At 44.0% G+C, this 20,459-nt stretch overlaps 2 protein-coding genes across 2 annotated transcripts in view; both read right to left on the reverse strand.

Moving 5' to 3' along the window:
- Positions 1-4,114, reverse strand: part of chrnb1l (cholinergic receptor, nicotinic, beta 1 (muscle) like) — a gene marked incomplete at both ends in the record, with an annotated part of 33,756 nt that extends 29,642 nt beyond the window's left edge. Inside the window, 2 exons of the mRNA XM_080450856.1 lie at positions 284-481; positions 4,090-4,114. Of these exons, the coding sequence (XP_080306982.1) occupies positions 284-481; positions 4,090-4,114 (223 nt within the window). The remainder of the gene's footprint in view (positions 1-283; positions 482-4,089) is intronic.
- A 5,085-nt stretch (positions 4,115-9,199) lies between these two features.
- Positions 9,200-20,459, reverse strand: part of chrnb1 (cholinergic receptor, nicotinic, beta 1 (muscle)) — a 52,686-nt gene continuing 41,426 nt past the window's right edge. Inside the window, exons 9-11 of the mRNA XM_080451524.1 lie at positions 19,574-19,758; positions 10,793-10,940; positions 9,200-10,115 (exon numbers count right to left, since the gene is read on the reverse strand). Of these exons, the coding sequence (XP_080307650.1) occupies positions 9,972-10,115; positions 10,793-10,940; positions 19,574-19,758 (477 nt within the window). The 3' untranslated portion in view covers positions 9,200-9,971. The remainder of the gene's footprint in view (positions 10,116-10,792; positions 10,941-19,573; positions 19,759-20,459) is intronic.

Consider the following 20,459-nt stretch of genomic DNA (forward strand, 5'->3'; position numbering starts at 1 on the left):
CATCGGACTATGAGTCTGTGCTTTGGGTGTCGAGCTTAAAAAGAGCTTAAAAATGTTGCATTTTGTCATCATTTACAGTGGAAGACAACAGAGGAAGACGGCTCACTTCGATTTTAAATCCAAGGCGAACAAGAAAATGTATGGTTCCATGTTGTTTTTGTTTGCTTTAATCACCATTACACCATCTCCGCACACGTCACCACAAGTCACACACAAGTCACAAATGTAAAATGTACAAAACAACCAGAAAAAACACCATGCACGTCTGTCACAACTGGCTTACCAGTGGAAGTGAGACAGAGGCATCCACATAAGATGATAAGAACAGTGTCTATCCTCATCGTTATATCCGTCACTGTCCTCTTCACTGTCAATAATCCACTAGAGATCACCTTGGCAGGCTGTTGCCCTTTCCCTCCGGCCGGCCGGTGGACCACAGCTTCCCCACTGCGTCCGCTCTTGTGGGGTGGGGCCCTCGATCCTCCGTCACCAAGGTACCCAGATGGAGGGACATGACCAAAAAGCGCACACACAGACACACATGCGCACACACACACACACACTCAGCTCCGAAGTCTATACACAAGCACAGCTAACTAGCAACCTCTACCGATGCCAAATGCTAATCGCCTACGGTTAAGCCCCCACCCCCTGCTTTCTCCTACGCCTCGTCTATGACCACGGCTCCCCGGGTGAAAAACCGCGGCCTCATTGGGCGCGTGGGGAGGGAGGGAGGGAGTGTGTGTGTTTGTGCATGGGAACCACAGGCACCTGTCGGCATGTGCTCCAAAACAGAGGTTAAGGGCTGTGTGGGGATGGGGGGAGGGGGAGGGGGAGGGGGTGGGGGGGGATGACCATGGGTTATGACAACGAGGTTATATTTGTTTGTGTGCGGGACAAGGGGGTTGAGCAAAAGGTGATGACCCCACCCAGGCAGGGGGTGGGACGGGCTTTTATGGGGCTAAAGCTCGATTCGTACTTCGTCGACAACAACAGTGCCACGCGTTGAAAATAGCAGACCTACAAGCTCACGACGAGTTGCATCCGCAACACGTCGCGATCTTGTAGGTCAGCTATTTTTTGCGACAAAGCATAAATTAAGCTTAGCGAGGAGCTGCAGGGGGATGGCACTCATCTCCTGCAGAGGGTGGGCATCTTGCCAGCCAGCGATCTCAGATCTGGGACAATGCTGCTCGTCACTGTCGGCTGGAAACCTCATACGTCCAAAACTGTTACTTTTTAGGCCTGTCCCCGACTAAGGATTTGTTTAGTCGACTCTAATTGGCGACTAATTGCCAATAGTCGACTGGCAGTCGACTAATGAAAAAAAAAAAAAACTTTTTTTTTATTTTATTTTTTTTGGGGGGGGGCCAAAATACATTTTATTTCAAAGGGCCAAGTCTACACAGTTTGTTTTGTCTCCAGCAGAGTTTCTAGTGTCTCTATCTCTCTCTGGAAGAGGTTGCACATGAACTCTGCAGCCGCACTGAGGCGCTCCAACACAAACAATACCAATACAAAGACGAGGAATAAGAAGAATAAAGTGGAAGTTACGTGTGGTTGCAGGCGTAGACTTGGCCAAAAAACAATTTAAAACATTTTTGGCCCTTAAAAAAAAAACTTTTTTTTTTTTTCGACTAGAGTCGACTAAGAGACACTTAGGACCCCCCGCGACTAACCAGTCGACTAGTCGACTTAGTCGAGGTCAGGCCTGGATTCAAATTCAAAAATAGCAAAAGTCGCAAGTCTACAAATTCAAGTTTTGAGCTTGTGGATCTGCTACTTTTGATGCTTGTGTGTGACGCTGTAGAATGATCAAGTACGGCGGCAATTTACGAAAGAAAACGCAGAACGTTTGAATATGGAGATAAGAGGTTTCTGCCCGACAGCAATGTGCTTCACCTTAACCTCCCATCTCTCATTCTCTGTCTCTGGGCAGCCACCACTTTCTTCTTCCAAGTTCGGCTTCAAGTTCAACTTTATTATTATCTGTATTAAAAATACAATGAAATATTTGTGCTCTGGCGCTCTGGGCCTTAACACAAAGGACATGTCGTCCCAAAAACAACACAAAACAAGACAGGGTTGAATAACGGCGCGGCTCTCATGTTCATCATGACGGAATAATGACACAGTGCCGTCATATTGCCTCTCCTTTGACTTCCAGTATAAAGTTTTCATTTTTTTTTATATTTGAAAAAGTTTAAAACTGTTCCTTCCTTGGAGTAATGGCAGTGTGCACAAGATACTTAGCGTCTCAATCCAGTGGTTTGCAAGATAATCCCCGGATGCACGCACGCACGTACGTGCACACAGCCACACACACACACACACACACACACAGTCTATTCGCCACACAGGAGCCACACTGTAAAATACTACAGACAAACCTACATAAACTATGTACACAATGCTCATATCCATAAATGCACGGAGTGTGTGTGCGTGTGTGTGTCTCCTCCACATAACCGAGACCCGTTTGACCAATCGACTTCAAACTTGGCGTGTGTAACGGCGAGGATCTAAGGGTGTGTTGTGCAAGTGGAAAGTCGGTCGCACTGGCGGTTGTCCAACCCAACACTGCCAATACAGCCGGTCAGAACGGGCACTGGAGTGGTGCAGGAGTAAAGTATGTGGATTGGAACCCCTAGACTGTGGTGATGGACACTGGCGAGCATCCATCTATATGAACACAGTTGGCTGTCTTCATATAGATGGATGCTCGGTCCATTTGTATACTATCAAGAGTTAACCATTTAAACCCTATATGGTTGAGGGGAGCCCCTCAGGGCTCTATACTAGTGTCTTTTCTGTTTTCTGTTATTGTGGGGAAAGCTTTCGCTGAAAATAGCCAATCGACAAGCTCACAAGCGTTGTGAGCTTGTCGATCTGCTATTTTCAGCGAAAGCTTACCCCACAATACGGATGCTGGGGTTTAAAGGGATAGTTCACCCCCAAAATGACCTTTTTTCTATCGATTAGTCACCCCATGTAGACTTGAATTCATGGATATTTTTTTTGTTTTTGTCACATTCCTAAGCCAATAATTTGACCAGCAGTGGTTCCGGTAGGAGACACAAAGAGTCTCCTTTGTGTCTCCTTGTGCTGGTCATCAAATTATTAGCTTAGGAATGCGACAAAAACAAAACAATATCCAAGTCTACATGGGGTGACTAATCGATAGAAAAACAATTATTTCTTTGGGTGAACTATGCCTTTAAGTGGTCAAAACACCACTCAGGCTTTTAAAGTGCAGTGCATCCATCTCACCCCCCCTCTCTTTCTGTCCTGTGGTGAAATGGGAGGCATGCCCAGTGTGCTACTGTACTGTACCTAGTGTCTGGTATGCAGGGCATTGGAAACACTGGTGGGACGCCAGCTGTCAAGCACGGTACGCACTAAAGCTGGCCACTCACAAGACACTTCTAATTCTGAAGAACAGTGAGAGTCGCGGTGTTTGAATGAATAACCAATTAGATCACACTTGACTGCGTTTCAGTGAGTCATGTGGTTGGTTAGCTGTTAACAGCGGTAATCCCATCTTTGCCCGTCTAGGAGCTAATCCTCAACGAGTGCATTGTCATGGAGAGATTCATCTTGCATTTCCCTATTTTAAGTCCCGCCATCATTAATGTTTCCCAGAAAAGAGCAAAGATTGTCAGCATGCATTTCTAAAACTAGCTCATCGCTGACCTTGTCCGACAAATTGCACCACACGTCATTGTCAAGATATTGAGGATGTGATCTTAAGTTTCACGTCCTTATGTTGTGATTTGATAATGATAAGTATTTAAAATATATACGTATGTGTGCATAGATATACATACAAGCACAAAACGTGGCACTTGGCACTGCATTATCAGCTTGCCTGGCGTTGCGGAGGTTATTGTGGTGACAACGCGTGGCGGAGCGATGACCGGCTCAGCATTAGTACCTGCATATGCAGGTTATTGCATAGGTGAAATAGGCTCTCTCCCCCCCACTCACTCTACAAACCCCCCCCTCTATCCCTCTTTGTGTCAATCAGCCACAGATGTTTAGGTTCATATTGCGTCTGTGAAATAAGCTCTCTGTTGCCCCCTCTCTCACCGATCGAGCTCTGGTCCGACGTCATTGCGCATTGCGTGGATGAAATAGGTGCCCTCTGAAACCCCCTCTTTTTCTTTCTCTCGCTGTTCGTGCTCTGGTCTGATGGCACAGGACGACCAAAACCGTGGCCTAACAACAGCGATTTGCACTGACGTCGGTGATCTCCATATAGTTATGTGGTGTCAGACACAACATAAGTAAGTACTGTAACAACACACAAGGCGCAATCCGCATAACAAGACATTGGCATGTCCATATTTGGGTAATATCTTCCTGCCTGCCTGCCACAGACAGTTCAGTGAACAGGAGTGATAATTTGATTATGTTGTTGTGATAGGTTGCTCTGAGTAAAGCCTGATTTATACTTAGTTTCACGCTGGTGCTGCATGCCGTAAATAGCAGATATACAAGATATACAACGGGTCAAATTTGTGACGCGTTGTGAGCTTGTATCTGCTATTTACTGAGTACAACACCGGCACGCAAGTATTAATCAGGCTTCAGAGTGTCAGAACAGGGCCTGAGGCATCAACCTATTTGTAGTCACTGTATTACATCAATGTGTCTATGCTCTGTTGCCCCCCCCCCCCCCCCCTCTTTAATTTTTTATTTTTTTGCCATTTTCATTGAATATAACTTTTTGGGCTTTAGTACTCTATTTCCCTGATTTCTCAATCCAAGTATCCACTTCACCCAACTACAACATTTGACTTAGTGTCCGGGTAGCTCAGTCGGTAGAGCACCAGGTCATGGGTTCATCCTGGGAACCACCACCTAAGCGCATGAGTAGCACAGCTTGGGTGCGTCAAAGTCGTGCGGTAGTTACTGGGAGCTGATGTTAGGTGTTGCGCTCTACCCCAGCAATCCATCTTTCAGTAGTCTGGCACATTGAAACAGGGATAGACTACCGCGTTCTCGGCTGATACCGACAATAAGCCTCTCTGACCCTACTTTTCTACTTACATTTTGTTTGGGAAACTGCAAGAAAAAAAACATCGCTAGCATATGATGCTATGAATGATAACTCACCTTTTTAAGAATATAACATTACAAATAAGAGTTGCAATTAGTGCCTCCTGACCAGAGTTATTTAAAATTATGGCCACAACATTTCATTAAGTCTAGCTTTGATGTTCAAATAATATGCAAATAATTATTGCTTTCTATTCAATAACAGTTTTTCAACAATTGTTTTAAAATCAGCAGGTTCACACAGTTTGCCAGTGTTTTATTATTAACCAATGATTAACCAACCAAAGTGGGGCCGAGGGACCCTCAGGGTTCATTGAGGGGGCTCCAAATGGACCCATTACAGGTCTGTAACTCTGACTTAATATGGGGGTCCTTGAAACCACTGCTTTATTAGATAGGAGAGTGTAGCCACTAGCCGGACAGGAAACCGAGGGCAGAGAGATAGAGAGAGAGGAGAAACACACGGGACAGGTCCCCGGAGTCACATTCAAAGCCGGGTTCTCGCAACTCAGAGCACACTAACTGGCTGAGCCCCCAGGCACAACACACACACACACACACACCCACCTCTCTGTCCCCTGTCGGGTCATTCCAGCCCGCTGACTGTCTCTGTGTGGCATCATGACAGACGGTCAGGGTTAACAGTAGAAACAGGAAACACAAACATGCTGTAAATCAAAGGACAGGTTGAGAGCTGAGAGCAGGAAATAAACATGGCACAGAACTTGCTGTCACTCCCAATATAAGTCCCTGTGTGTGTGTGTGTGTGTGTGTGTGTGTGTGTGTGTGTGTGTGTGTGTGTGTGTGTGTGTGTGTGTGTGTGTATATGTGTGTGCGCCATCACATCAAATGTGCGCCCTGTTTGGACTGACGGGACAACTTGTCTTGTCAACTCCAAACGATTGCAAAGCACAACAGTTGGCACCTGAGAACTCTGGGGACAAGTTTTTTTTAGTTATATTTATTTATATTCTACATTTATTTTATAAATGGGGGGCCAACTACATATAATACTTTTTTAAATGATATGTAAGGCCTAATATTGTGACACATTTCTACAAAACCTATGGATATAGCCAGTAATTGTGGGCATAAACAAGAAGTTGAAGGGTAAATTTAGGCCTGATAATAATGTACTGTGTATGTTCAAACACATTTTTTTTTAATATTTTGGAAAAAATAGCTGTAAATGAATATTTGGGCGTCCACTGGAACCAGATTTTGGGACGGTGACATCAGTTATGAAGAGAACGACCATCGCTGAGTTTCTGCGACCGAATGGTTCTGCTAATGACACTCGCTGCCTTGCTGCACATATTCTGCATGAGCAACATTTTGTCACTGTCGGGCAGAAATCTCATATCTCCATATATTAACGGTTTGGGTTTTTTCGTAAATTAACGATTGATCACACTACAGAGACACACAAAAGTCTGTTTACAGATTGCCCCCCGTTGGAACTTATGCCGTTTATACTTAGTTTTGTATTGGTGTCGTGCACGTGTTGTGAGCTTGTAGATCGGCTATTTTCGGTTGCACAACACCAGCACACAACAAAGTATAAAGCAGGCATAACTCCAACCCCAACCCTAACCCTCTATAATTGTCTAATCTAACCCTCTAACCCAGTCTTTTCCTTATTGTAAACTCCCCAAAATCTGTTATAAAACATTCTGAGGACCAGGATAATTGTCCTCACAATGTCTATTTCTCACATTTTACAATGTTGTGGGGACATTTGGCCCCAATTCAAATACGTACACACGTGTGTGTGTGTGTGTGTGTGTGTGTGTGTGTGTGTGTGTGTGTGTGTGTTATAAATAGCAGGGGTGGCAGGTGACGAGGCCAGGGTTACACTCCTCATGGCACGAGAACAACATTCTGACAACAGATGGAGTCTTTGATATCCCTCCTCAGATCTTTATTTAAAAAAAAACAAAAACACCACAAGACCAGATTAACAGAGGGTGTGTGTGTGTGTGTGTGTGTGTGTGTGTGTGTGTGTGTGTGTGTGTGTGTGTGTGTGTGTGTGTGTGTGTGTGTGTGTGTGTGTGTGTGTGTGTGTGTGCGCGTGTGAACATGAAATGCAGAGCAAGGGTGTGAAGGTAAAAAGCGTTTGACAGCAATAGGGAGAGCAGAGAAAGAAAGAGAGAGAGGGGGGAGGTGCACAGGACAGGTTTCCTATATAATGGGAATTCCACCATCTATTGCTACAGCTGGTGAATCAAGTTGGGGGCTCTGTGGCACACAAGAATAGCTTCTGCACACATGTACACACACACACACACACACACACACACACACACACGGCAGGCCAAAATACACATGGGGATTACCGTGGCTATAGAAATATGAGTGAAGCACGGCGCCACACTCCAGCACATTCTCACAGTGAAATGAAAGGCACACACCACAGTAAAATCCTCCCGTGTTAATTCAGCGCAAACACTGACCCAAGTGGACCCTTCAGATTCTCCACATATGCATTTCGAAAACACTCGGGTATGTGTCGGCATAGTCCGGGGCGCGTGGCTCATTGCCGACCTTGACCTTTGACCCGTCACAATTGCGCCATATGCCAGATGCTGAGTGAGAGATCCAATATATGACGTTTCAAGGCCTCGAAGCCACCGTTATGCGCAGTTGTGCGCCGGTGTCGCGCACTGAAAACAGCTGATTTACAAGCTCATAACGCATCCCGGGTGCCGCAAGTTGTGAGCTTGTAGATTTGCCGTTTTCGGTGCGCAGCTAAATATAAATCACCCTTGAGTCACTGCGAGCAGTCGCGCACACACACACACACACACACACACTGATCATTACACTAGTTAAACAATCTCTCTGTGGCTCAACAAATGGAACTATTTAATTCACAAGCAAACGATTATAAACAGAATTGAGTATATTTCTCAAAACAAAATACTGACAACAACAGTAATATATTGTATATATGTCTGTAAAGGTCCATTTGGGTCAATATTTATTCATACTCTTAGAGTTACATTAAACAGCCTTTCTCCCTATGTTTACATGTTTGCATCACACAGATATCTAACATTGGTTCCACTCTCTTGGGTTCAGACCGAGGGTCCTAACTGGCACATTAATATATTAGTAATATATTAGAATAGATTATATACATACACGGTTGTAGTACACTTAAAAAAGGGCTAGGCTAGTATAACTGATACTCAAATCAATGTAGGACACATGGGCACTCTCGCTACTATGGCATACCGATTTCCTCAAAGCTGGGGCACCTTTTCTTCGGAGCATTGCAGATGGAAAATGAAGGACAGGAATTGATACACAGCAGGGGGCTACTCACTAGATGTGACTTTCTTATGTAATTGCATGATTAATTAATCAATTAATGAACAATTTCAACCATGGCATCCCTATTTTGGCGATGTCATTATAGGTGATAATAAATGGCAAACATGTTTAAAATAACAGATCTACAAGCTCACAGCGTTTCCCGATGCGACGTGAGAGCCTGTAGATCGGCAATTTTAGCTATTTTAAAATAGGGCTGAAGTGGTTAAAGCAATGATGGTCAGTGAGATCTTCAGGCATGACGCTCATCTAAAAACATTTTTTAAATCTTGTTGTGTCACTTCAAATTGAGAGTATACATAACATACAGCTAGTGCAACTGCTTGGGCGCTAGCTAATGCGACTCATACTGCACTGCATAGTGTTGTTTACATGACTGAAATAGTGAAATGGTAGAGGAACGACATGACCGTCCGTTCATCTAATTAACTCCAAGGCACCGCTGAAGGCTGAAGGCCGATTCACACTTCCTTGAATGGCCGTGTCATATAACAAAAACGACGTGTCATTATCATATCGCAAAATGACAAAATATCGTTGCTGTTGGTTAGAAACCTACTAAAACCTTTGTGTTTTTTAACCCATTAAGACCTGGAACGCATCTGTGTCACTTTAGATTTCTTTGGCTATTCAAAAATAGCAGATATACAAGCTCATAGCGCGGCACCGAGTGCCGCGCTATGAGCTTGTAGATCTGCTATTTTAGAAAAATCTTGAAAACTTTTTTTTAAAGATTTTTTTCAAAAAACAGTTTTTTCAGAAAACATTTTTTAAGAATTGCTCAGATCTTAATGGGTTAATGTAAATTACAGTAATGCCCTACTTCATTGGACAAGAGTTTTGCGCAAAAGTAGCAAAAATAGCCGATCTACACGCTCACTACCTGTCGCCATGCGATTTTTCAGCCATTTCATTATTTTTTATAAATATTGAACAAATAAAAAGTATTAACAAGAGCTTGTGACTAGATCATTATGTACATTGGATCAATTGGAACACCGCTTCTTTTTTCCATGTCCTGAAAATACGTGACGTCGCTGATGCCATATGACACACAGCCCATACTAAGTATGTATCAGCATGAAGGGAACAGAAGAGAGGAGAGCAGTTGATTTGAGGGTATCCAGAGGATCTAGAGAGCATGGGTCTTCAACGTTTTTCAGTCCAAGGACCCCTTAGGTGAGAGAGATGAAGCAGGGATCCCCCCCCCCCCACTACATAATTGTATAAAATTGTGTTGCAGATTAAACCTTTTCATTGATTTCATAGATGGCTTCATAGACTTGTTTGACAGCACTGTCAATGTGTAGCGTTGTGTTGGATTCACGTTAATATGTATTTTCAGACAGTTAACCCCTTAAACCCTCAATACTGCTCTTTTTTTCCCCCTACGCCAAAACCTACTCAAGCTCACAACGCCTCGGCTAATGTTCCTCTCAGAATAGGGATGCTAGGTTTGAAGTTGCTAATGTACAAAACAAAGTTCCTGTCACACAAAGATTTGGTGGCCCCCCCTGTAGTAACTCTGAGGACCCCCTAGGGGTCCCCGGACCCCACTGTTGAAGACCCATGATCTAGTGCATGAAGGGGTCGGAGGGGGTGTGGTTAAAGCTGGCGTTGGCGAAGATGGCCAGCGTGCCGAACGTGGTGAAGACCACGAAGATCCACAGGAACATGCGGTCCACCACCATGGCCACATACTGCCAGTCCTCCTTCAACTGGATGAGTGTGGACCGAAAGAGAGAGAGACAGAGACGGAAAGAGAGAGAGAGGTGGCGAGGATCATGAAGGGCCAGAGGAGAAGACACCAATGTAAAAAGGGAGAGAGGTGTAGGAAATAGAGGAGAGAAGGGTGTTGGGGTGATGAAGGAGAGAAAGAGGTAGAAGAGGGGAAAAAGGGAAGAGGAGGAAAGGAAAACAGAGGGTAAATAGCGGCAATATACAGGAGAGGAAAGGTGCCGTGGCCTCCAGATATAAGACGTGACTGTGGAATCCTGATCTTGTGCCCACAAGAACTTCATCTGTTGTGGTGGACCTTGAGATCAAGATTTCGTGGGCGCGTCTTACATCTTGTGGCCATATGACATAACTAATCTTCAGTAGAAACTTGTGGACAGCCGGAAATAAAATGTGGAACAAAACAATGTTTCGACAGACAGACAGACAGACAGAACTGGGAGATTACAGACAAACAGACAGAGGGACAAACAGCCAGAGATGAATCCCCTTCAAAAAGAGAGACGCGATATTTGGGAAATCTTGCAATCTATCGAAAATCGGCCCAAGCCTGGACAGAGGGGAAGGCAGAGGGAGAGACATGGGGATTGATGGACCCAGACAGACAGACAGACAGACAGACAGACAGACAGACAGACAGACAGACAGACAGACTTACAGCCTCGTAGTCCTTCTCAGCCTGCAGAGCCTCAGCGATGTAGGTGATGGCCTGGATGGCCGACTTCAGCTCGTCAGGCAGGGTCACATAGGTGCTGGGCCCGTCTATGAACTTCTTCAGGTCCGTGCACATGCCCTCCGGCTGGTACCTGCGCACACACACACATACACACACACACACGCGCACAGAAGCATGCACACAAAGCAGACAGGTGTATCAGATATCATTAACTCACTGTATTACTGTAAAACTCTAACAATCTCACACACACACAGTACACACACACTGACATTGATGAGGAATGTGGCGTATAGAGATGAATTAAAGGTGATTTGGAGCCTCTCAGCATGTGTGCTGTGCTCTCTACCCCTGTGCTTCACTGTGGTTAACACACAAGGTGAGAGGTGCTGCTCCGCATTCCTCACACACACTCACTCTGCCACATCTGCTGACTGCACTCATTTGCTTTAACTAAGAAACACACACACACACACAGGCACGGGCGTGCTAACTTTTTTTCACGTTGTCCCGAGGAACCGGTCAGCCGACAGGCCGTTATGGGATGCCAGCGGTTTCTGTGGGAAACCGGGAGGAGGGAGCTGACACAGAGCCTTTTAGTCTGTGCCTTTTAATAACGTTTCAGAATTTGCTTTCTGGGGTGGCGTTATATTATTCACCGCCGTCACGAGCGACCGAGCAGCATTACGAGCTAAATAAAAGATTGCAGCTGACCGAGAGGGACTGAGTGTAAGGTGTGGGGGAACCTTTTATTTATCTGTGCCAGGTTTGCTGAGCGTGCACTTTTTCTTCACAGAGACATTCACGACCGGGGGGGGGCGGGTTAGCCCAGGGAAACTTCTGCAGTCTGCTGCTGTGTCTGTGTGTGGCAAGAGACCTTTTTCACAGCAGCCATATACTGACAATAGTATAGGGCAGTGGTTCCCAAACTTTTTAGCTCCAGACCCAAAAGAGAAATTAGACGTTTGCCCGGGACCCAAACCAGTGAAAATAGCAGATCTACAAGCTCACATTTTCACTACTTTAAAAATATATATATTTATGGAAATGATTAGATTTTCTGATTTTGTTCATGAAATACTTCATGAAAAATGTTGTAATTGTTTTTAATTGATGAAAAGTTGTGATTGTGTTTTTTAAACATTTTAAAATCTTTTGAAATAAGATATATTTTTTTAAATATAGGAAACGGAATAAAAAAGGCAATATGTATTCACGGCCAACAAAAATCTGTCCGCGACCCACAAATAGGTCCCGACCCACTGTTTGGGAAACATTAGTATAGGGCCCACACAGGTGTTATCACTGATTCTAATTAAGGTTCTGTTCCATTTTGTAGCAGTATTTCCAGTTAGCCAACATGCACAAATAAAAAGCAAGCAACCTGACTCTGTTTTGACCTGAATGTAATGGAACCTTAATTAGTATCATTGGTAACACCTACTGTATGTTTACTCTACTATTTCATGCCAAAATGGCTGCTGTAAAAAGGTCTATAGACCGAATAATGTCACAAAATGTATTTCCGGCTAGATAACGCATAACTGCGTCAGCGTCGCATTTGGAGCAGTATCATTTATTAACCTTAACAGAACACTTAAATTGTTATCGACTATTGGAAATATAGTATTTTGTTATAAATAGCCACAGTTGGACAAACTAGACATAGTAGCTGAGTTCTGGACACTCAAACATCCATAGACATTCTACCCGGAAATACCTGTTTGTTTGTTTACAAACATTCAAGCATTGTGATCTAGTCTACTGGGACTTTGTGTGTTACACGCGTGGGCACGTTGCCAGAAGTTGTCCAGAGAGAGTCTTCGTGCCTTGAGAGGTTCAGTGTCCTTGAGCAATGACATACAGTATGGATTTCCATAGGCTGCATCCTGCAGAGATGCCAAGTCTCTGAAGAGACACAATCTCTAAAATAATAATCTATAGCACTTCTTACCTTTCAGTTTTAATTATAGTTTTAGTTAATTACGGTGTAATGACCCTGCTCCCAATTTAAATACTGTGAGGGGAAATGAAGCTGGCTCACAGGATCGACCGCTACATCCCAAACATCTGCTCCATTATGAAACACCTCCTAAATTAAACACCTCTACCTGTCACCCCACTTCCAGAGACAACGCAGGTCAACGCTGAGACTTTCTCCCAAAAAAAAGAGAGAAAAGACACACAATCTCAACTGAGCTGCGATTCAGGCTGTTCACCACCGGAGGGCAGTGGAGCGCCGCCTCTTCGGGTTGCATACTGGGATCATAAAGTAGACTTTGTTGCTGTCGGGCAGAAACCTTGTATCTCCATATTTTAACTTTGTAATTCTTTTTTATTAATGCCCTACTTCATCATACTACACTACAGTGTCACACAAAAGTAGCAAAACTAGCCGATCTACAAGTTCACAACACGTTGTGAGCTTGTAGATCTGCTATTTTAGCAAATTTTGAAAAAGTGAAAATGAAAGCGGTCAAGTATGTCTGTGGGTTTTATAAATATTTAACCAATGAAAAGTTGTCACAAGAGCTTGTGACTAAATAACAACTACAATGGATCCATTGGGAACACAGGTAATTTTTTCCCCATTTCCTGGAACTTTTTTGGACAGACAAGGTTTCCACGCGACAAGCGACGACTTTTTATCAGTCTGGTTGGTGTGTGTGGACTGTGGAGCGGGGGGGGGGGGGGCGGGGGGACTGCTTGGTATTCCGTGCAGGAAGCGGCAGGGGGGTTACAATGCTACGATACACTGCCTCTGTCTGCTGGTGTGTGGCGGGCACTGAGGCTGTGACCTCACAGAGGACGATCCAGGCTCTTCCTGAGGCCGAGCACAGACCAGTGTTGCCATGTCCCGCTTATTATAAGCGACTTTGGGCTTCTTTTTCTGTAAAGTTGCTTGAAAATATTGGTTAGTTGCGGGTTTTTTGGGGCTTGTTTCTGATGTGTAGTTGCTTATTTGGGCTTGCTTCCAAATTTTTGTATTATGTCATGGACCTCCAAATTAATATGTATTTGTCCCCCATCTAAAAATGTTTTAGCCCTGATACAAGTGAATCTGGTTCGGACCAGATTTGTTTTTCAAAATGTTTCAAAAATCTTCAAATTATTCCACAATTTATTTCAAGATTTGTTGATAATAGCAGATCTACAAGCATTGCGACGCATTGTGAGCGTGTAGATTGGCTATTTTCAAATTGCCGAGGTATACAGTATATAGGTCTAAACTGCTCATGTGGCCTAGTCGCTTCTTTTGGACTTGTTTTCGTAGACCTGGCTGCTTATTTCTATAACAAAATCTGGCACAGACTCCAGTTAAATGAAGTGAACGGTTTCAGCAGGCATGGAAAGAGATGAAGGGGAAAGGAGGGGATGAAGCACTATGTTTTGATGCTGGGATGAACGTAAGAAGGCGGTGTGTGATCTGGGGACATTGTTCTGTACCACTGGGAGGTCAAGAGAGGAAGAGAGAGAGGAATGCCAGAGAAGGGGCGAGAGAGAGACGAGGCAAAAAGAGTATGAACAGAGAGAAAGTGATATGAAGAAAAGAGAGAGAGAGGTCAAATGGATAGAAAGGATGGAGAGAAAGGGGAAGAGAGAGAAAGATCAAACGAGAAAGGGACAGAGAGAATGATAGGGAGAAGGAGAGAGAGAGAGGGGCGGTGAGAAAGAGAGGCATAATGCCAGCCCAGTACCATTGGGAGGGGACCAAACATGGTCCTTCAAATCCGATTGAGGGCCTTAATCCTCCACTTGGCATGTCACCTGATGGTCACACCACGTCCCTCTCTCTCTCTCTCTGACCACCCACCCACCTCGCTCCACCCCCCCCCCCATCCCTCACGGTGTCAGTTCGTCAGCGAGCAGAAACAGGACCGTTGAGACATAATAATTAAACTAAAACTGGCCGATGACAGAGCCAAGGCACCAGCTACAACCCAATTAAGCATGGTCAGGAGGTGTGTGTGTGTGTGTGTGTGTGTGTGTGTGTGTGTGTGTGTGTGTGTGTGTGTGTGTGTGTGTGTGTGTGTGTGTGTGTGTGTGTGTGTGTGTGTGTGTGTGTGTGTGTGTGTGTGTGTGTGTGTGTGTGTGTGTCTGTAGGTGGAGAGGCTGGGAGGGATACTGCTGCCTCATCAATTTGCACTAATAGAGTCTCCTCACCACCCCGCTCCCACGTCCCCCCCCTCCACTCACCTATACACAAACCATCCAGGGCTAACGTGCCAGTGACAATTTGTGCTGGTCGCTGTTATTTCCACAATGGGAATATGACAGTGTGCAGAGAAGAAAAGCAGGGTCTCTGTTCTGTACTGTACTGTACTGTACTGTACGAGCATGAGTGCTGCTTGGATTAAATTGTACACCTAGTATTCTAGTGTCTATTAATTAGGCTTCTTTTAGGCTGTAAAGTCTGCTTAAGCTTTAAGTCTGTAAAATGTGCTGTATGTTCTTTCAGGGATTTGAACCCAGGTCTCCCTTTATACGAGAGACGAACATTCAGTCAGTGAACTAACAAAGAACGCCAGCTTAGACAGGGGAGATATTGCGCTTTGAGCTTCGGGGAATACCTCTCGTCGACCAGTATAGTGGTCCTACCCTAAATGATCTAAATGTCTGAGTAGAAGAGCAGATCTGCCTTTCAAATTGTATTCCTCGACATGAAAATGTGTGCAGGGGAGCATCTGTTGGGAGCTTACAGGACATCAAAGTCTAAGAGCGTGGTAGTTGGCAGCCAGGTACAAACTGGCAAGATAAATACTGTGACATTGATATGCCACCCACTCAGGGCTGGAGCTCTGGGAAAGCATTCACACACAAGACATGTGAAGTCATTTTGAATATTCATACTATACTGCAACTGAAGGCTCATTTTTCCCCACTCCCAATTTTCTACTGCAGTCTGAAAACTCACCTCTTCAGACTCTACCTCGCCCCCCCTAGCACTTTCCGTGCATCAATTTGAGTTGCCTTTGATATATGTTAGTTATACTGTAGGAAGCAGATGTTGGTTATTTTTTCACACGTTGTTATTTAGATAGATAGACATCCTGTTTGCTTGTCCAGATATGCTAAGAATGTTATTTCGATTTTCTTTGCACTTTACTTTACTATTTAGTTTGTTGACTAAGGTTCATGCAATTTACTCGAGTCTCCCTCTGGATAAGAGTGTCTGCTAACCGCCTGAATCCAATTGTAATAATGTTTTTGTTTTGTATTTTTTAAAACAGCTTTTTGTTTTATCCAGCAAGAATTACCCAAGCACAGATGCTGATTAACAGCTACTGTACGCCTGCCTCCCACTTACACTTACACAAATTCATGCCATGGGAGCTACCCAGTACAAAATGTTTTATATATACAGACAATAATAGGAACTACCAAATATTGTCAGAGGACTGATATATATTCAAGACTAACTATATATTCTGGATGTATACTTTCACACACAACCATATTGTATATTGCTCTACACTGACACACACTCTAGGAAGTTTAACACCTAACAGCCCTTTTATGTATAAAACTACAAATGGAGGAACGTGTTAAACCACTTAAACACGATATACTTAATTGAATGGGGTCCCCCATGGGTATAGCTCCCCCCCATCGGACCGCGGAACGCTGTTAACTTGCCCCAGAATAGGGTCACTAGCGTTCAAGCATCGCTTATATTGCTTCAGTGCCACAAATGTCACGCAAAGTTTGGCATCCATGCATCCAATACAAGGATACATCTTTACCTTTGAGAAAAGGTACAATATCTTTACATGGTGTCCATAAAAGATATGATACAACGAGACATATAGGCCTCTAGTATGAGGGGAGACATGTTGTTTATGTTTATCATAGTAGCAATTGATGGCTGCAGAAGTTTGACACAACAGTGAAGGTGGTCCTAATAAAAAGCTACAATCCACCACCACTAGAACACTGAGCTTTTATGTCGTCTATCACCGTTTTATCATCCGTCTGTGTCATCAAATAAAGGCGAAGAGGAAGGTGATGTTTGTTTGCTGGTGGTTAGATATGGCTGACATTAATCACAGTTGCATCAGCAGAATATCGCTGACACGTCAACATCAGGCGCACCACATCCACAACCATGAATGTTGTATATCGTTGCTGTCGGACAGACACCTCTTATCTCCATATTCTTTTTGTGTTTTTTCGAAAATTAACGCCCTACTTGATAATACTACAGCGTTACACAAAAGCATCAAATCCACACGCGCGTTTCGAGCTAATGGATCTGCTACTTTTGAATTTGAATACTGAAATGCAACAGTTTTGGACAGGGTTCCATTTGCTAAGGGGATGGGGATCCACATGCCTCCGCTTTTGATATCCCTATACATGGGATATACATGGGATTTTCTTTTGGGAAATGTATCTGTCTGATATGTTTGGATATGTGTGTTTGATAATATCACAATTTAACTATTTTAAAATGTATAGTGGCTTTCACACATGCACTGTAACCTGGACATTATATAATCCAGACTTTAAGCGGTGGGGCTGTATGTATGAACGCAAATGTCCTTATTCAGTAGGACCTGAAATGCAACGGATGTTTTTTTTATAACCTTTAATTACCCCAGGTAGGTATGCTGAGCACGAATGCTCTTTTTCAGCAACGCCCTGGTACGCACGCGTGCACTCACACCCACACCTGGGAGCTGACCAACACAACCACAGTCTTATACTGTTGTTGGCCACTGAGCAACTCCACTGGAGCAGTTGGGGGTTCAGTGCCTTGTTCAAGGACACTTCAGCTGTGTTGGGGAAGGGGAATTCACCCCTTGTGGTGGCCAGTCGCTTGTCTCAGGGTTAAACTCATGTGCTTGCAGAAAAATAAATATATATACTCCAAAAATGTACTTAAGTACAGTACTCGAGTAAATGTACTTAGTTATTGTCCACCACTGCCCTTGACCCTCGTTCGCCCCAGAATAGAGATGCTAGCGTGGTTCATGTGGTTATGGTAAGGTAATGACCATATAATAAATATTTTCGTGCCAGTAATCATTTCATGAGAGCGGTTGTCACATCCCATATGCGTGCAGTTTGAACGGGTTTAAAGGGGTTCACCGGGGTCCTAGGCTTGTCAGCGAAAACGTCTGCTGAGAAAAAAAACGATCAATAAAATGCAGATCATTCATTCATTTATCATTCCGCTGGCCTGACCTGCATGTCCTCCACAAGAAAGGTTTGCTTTGTATGCAACACAAGCTCCCCTCCCCACGCACGCACACTCGCACACACACACACACACACACACACACACACACACACACACACACACACTTGAGGTCAGAGAAGCAGGTCGTGACTGGAAAAGCTTTGTATCCCTGGACCAGTGATGGAAGAAGTACTCAAATGTTTTATTCAAGTAAAAGTATCAATACCGTATTGTAGAAATAGTTACAAGTTACAAGTACAAGTTAGGGTATTCAAAATTTACTTGAGTACAATAGTATTGGCATCAAAATATACTTAAGGTACCAAAGGTAAAAGTAGTCATTATGGAGAAGGTTTCACAAGTTTTCAAATGTATAAAATGGAGAAAAATCCAACCAGTCGCAAAGCGACACGTTGTGAGCTTGTAGATCGGCTATTTTCAAATTGCCAAAGTATATAGGTATGAAGCGGTTTTGCAATAATAATCCAAATCTACAAAGTAAATAGTAACTAAAGTCTGTACATAATTACTGTATAGTGGAGTAAAAGTACAATATTTGCCTTTGAGATCAGATCAGTAATGGAGTAGAAGTTAAAGTATTGAAAACTGGAAGTACTCCAGTAAGGTAAAAAAAATACCTCAAAATTGGACTTAAGTACAGTACTTGAGTAAATGTACTTAGATACTTTAGACCACTGCTGCTGAGAACCCTCCTCCAAACACTTAACCCCCTGTGTCTTCAGTGCAGTCCCTCAGTGGATCAGCAAACCACCAGAACATCCATAGTGGTTCGTACAGGGCAGCTCCCAGTGGTCAGAGTGCCCTCCCAGTGGTCAGAGTGCCCTCCCAGTGGTCAGAGTGCCCTCCCAGTGGTCAGAGTGCCCTCCCAGTAGGAGTGAGAGAGACAAGGCAGCGCTCCGTCCATTTGACCCCAAGATAACACTTCCATAATAAACACACATTCACACCGTTATTGTTGGGAAAAAACCTGTCATCTCCATATTTTAACTTTTTGTGTTTTGTTCGTAAATTAACACCCTACTTGATCATACCACAGCGTCACACAAAAGCAGAAATGTGGCGCGATGCGTTTTGAGCTTGTAGATCTGCTACTTTTGCCGTTTTTTTTATTTGAATCCTGAAAAGTAACAGCAGACAGTAGACATATGAGGTTTCCACCCCGACCGCAACGATATGACCCGTGGTTCCCAACAGTTTTTCCTTGGATCAGGCATAAACTGAGACCCCCCCCCATACGCACGCACGCACAGTCGCACACACACACACACTTGTATAACCAAGAGTTAACCATTTAAGCCCTATATACTTCTTGTACAACGAAATACTTCTTCTACAAGCGTATGAGCTTGTAGAACGGCTATTCTTGCTATTTTGGACAATTTGGGAAAAATCTTTATTTTTTTTATTTTTTTGGGACCCAAATAATTTATAGACCCAAAGATGCAAGTTATGAATTTTGGTTAGACTACCTCCAAACAGACAAGACCCCCGCCCCTGTGGTCTTTGGCGCCCCCCCATGGCGCTGGGGAACACCGGTCCAGATGACCCTCTGGCCTCACCTGTTGGCCTTGGGGAAGATGAAGTTGTTCATGGGCTTGCGGATGAAGTACTCGTCTCCGGCGGCGCGGGTGATGGCCATGATGTTGTCACAACGGTGGCGGTGGGACAGGGTCTCCAGGGACAGGGGGGTCTCCACCTTGGGCCTCAGCATGCCCAGGTAGCGGGGCAGCGTGTGGATGAAGATCTGACGGAGGAGAGAACATGACAGTCAGTACAGTAGCCAACGTCTACACCAGTAAATATCCCTTTTCGCTTCCTACAATTGTGTTAATTATTATTTCAAAAGACAAAAAAAAATTATCAAACATTTTACAAAATAATTTCATACATAATACATTGTATATACTTAACAAGTGGTGAAAATAGCAGATCTACAAGCTTGTACACCTGCTATTTTCCCTGGTTTGGGTACCGGGGAGACATCAAATTTCTCTTTTGGGTCTCAAGCTAAAAAGTTTGGGAACCACTGTTTGATATCACATTAAGAACGTAATTATACTGTAGGCAAACAGTGGATGAAACCAAGTTATGGTTTTGTGCAACATGTTGGACTGCCTCCAGACGAGGCCTGGGATCCCAAGGGGGGCCCGGACCCCAGGTTCAGATTCACTGTATTAGGAAATATTTCGTCGGGTCAGTGGAAACCTCATATGTCCAAAACCGTTGCTTTTCAGGATTCAAATAAAAAAATATCAAAAGTAGCAGATCTACAAGCTCGAAACGCGGCGCGAAGTGACGTGTTTTGAGCTTGTAGATCTGCTTTTGTGTGAAGCTGTAGTATGATCAACTAGGGCATTCATTTACGAAAAAACAAAAATATGGAGATAAGAGGTTTCTGCCCGAAAGCAACGATTTGCAATATGTGATATGTTTGAATTGACTGAA

The sequence above is a fragment of the Gymnoscopelus braueri genome (genome assembly GCF_963280865.1).
Source record: "Gymnoscopelus braueri genome assembly, chromosome: 15".
In the NCBI taxonomy this organism is placed as follows: domain Eukaryota; kingdom Metazoa; phylum Chordata; class Actinopteri; order Myctophiformes; family Myctophidae; genus Gymnoscopelus; species Gymnoscopelus braueri.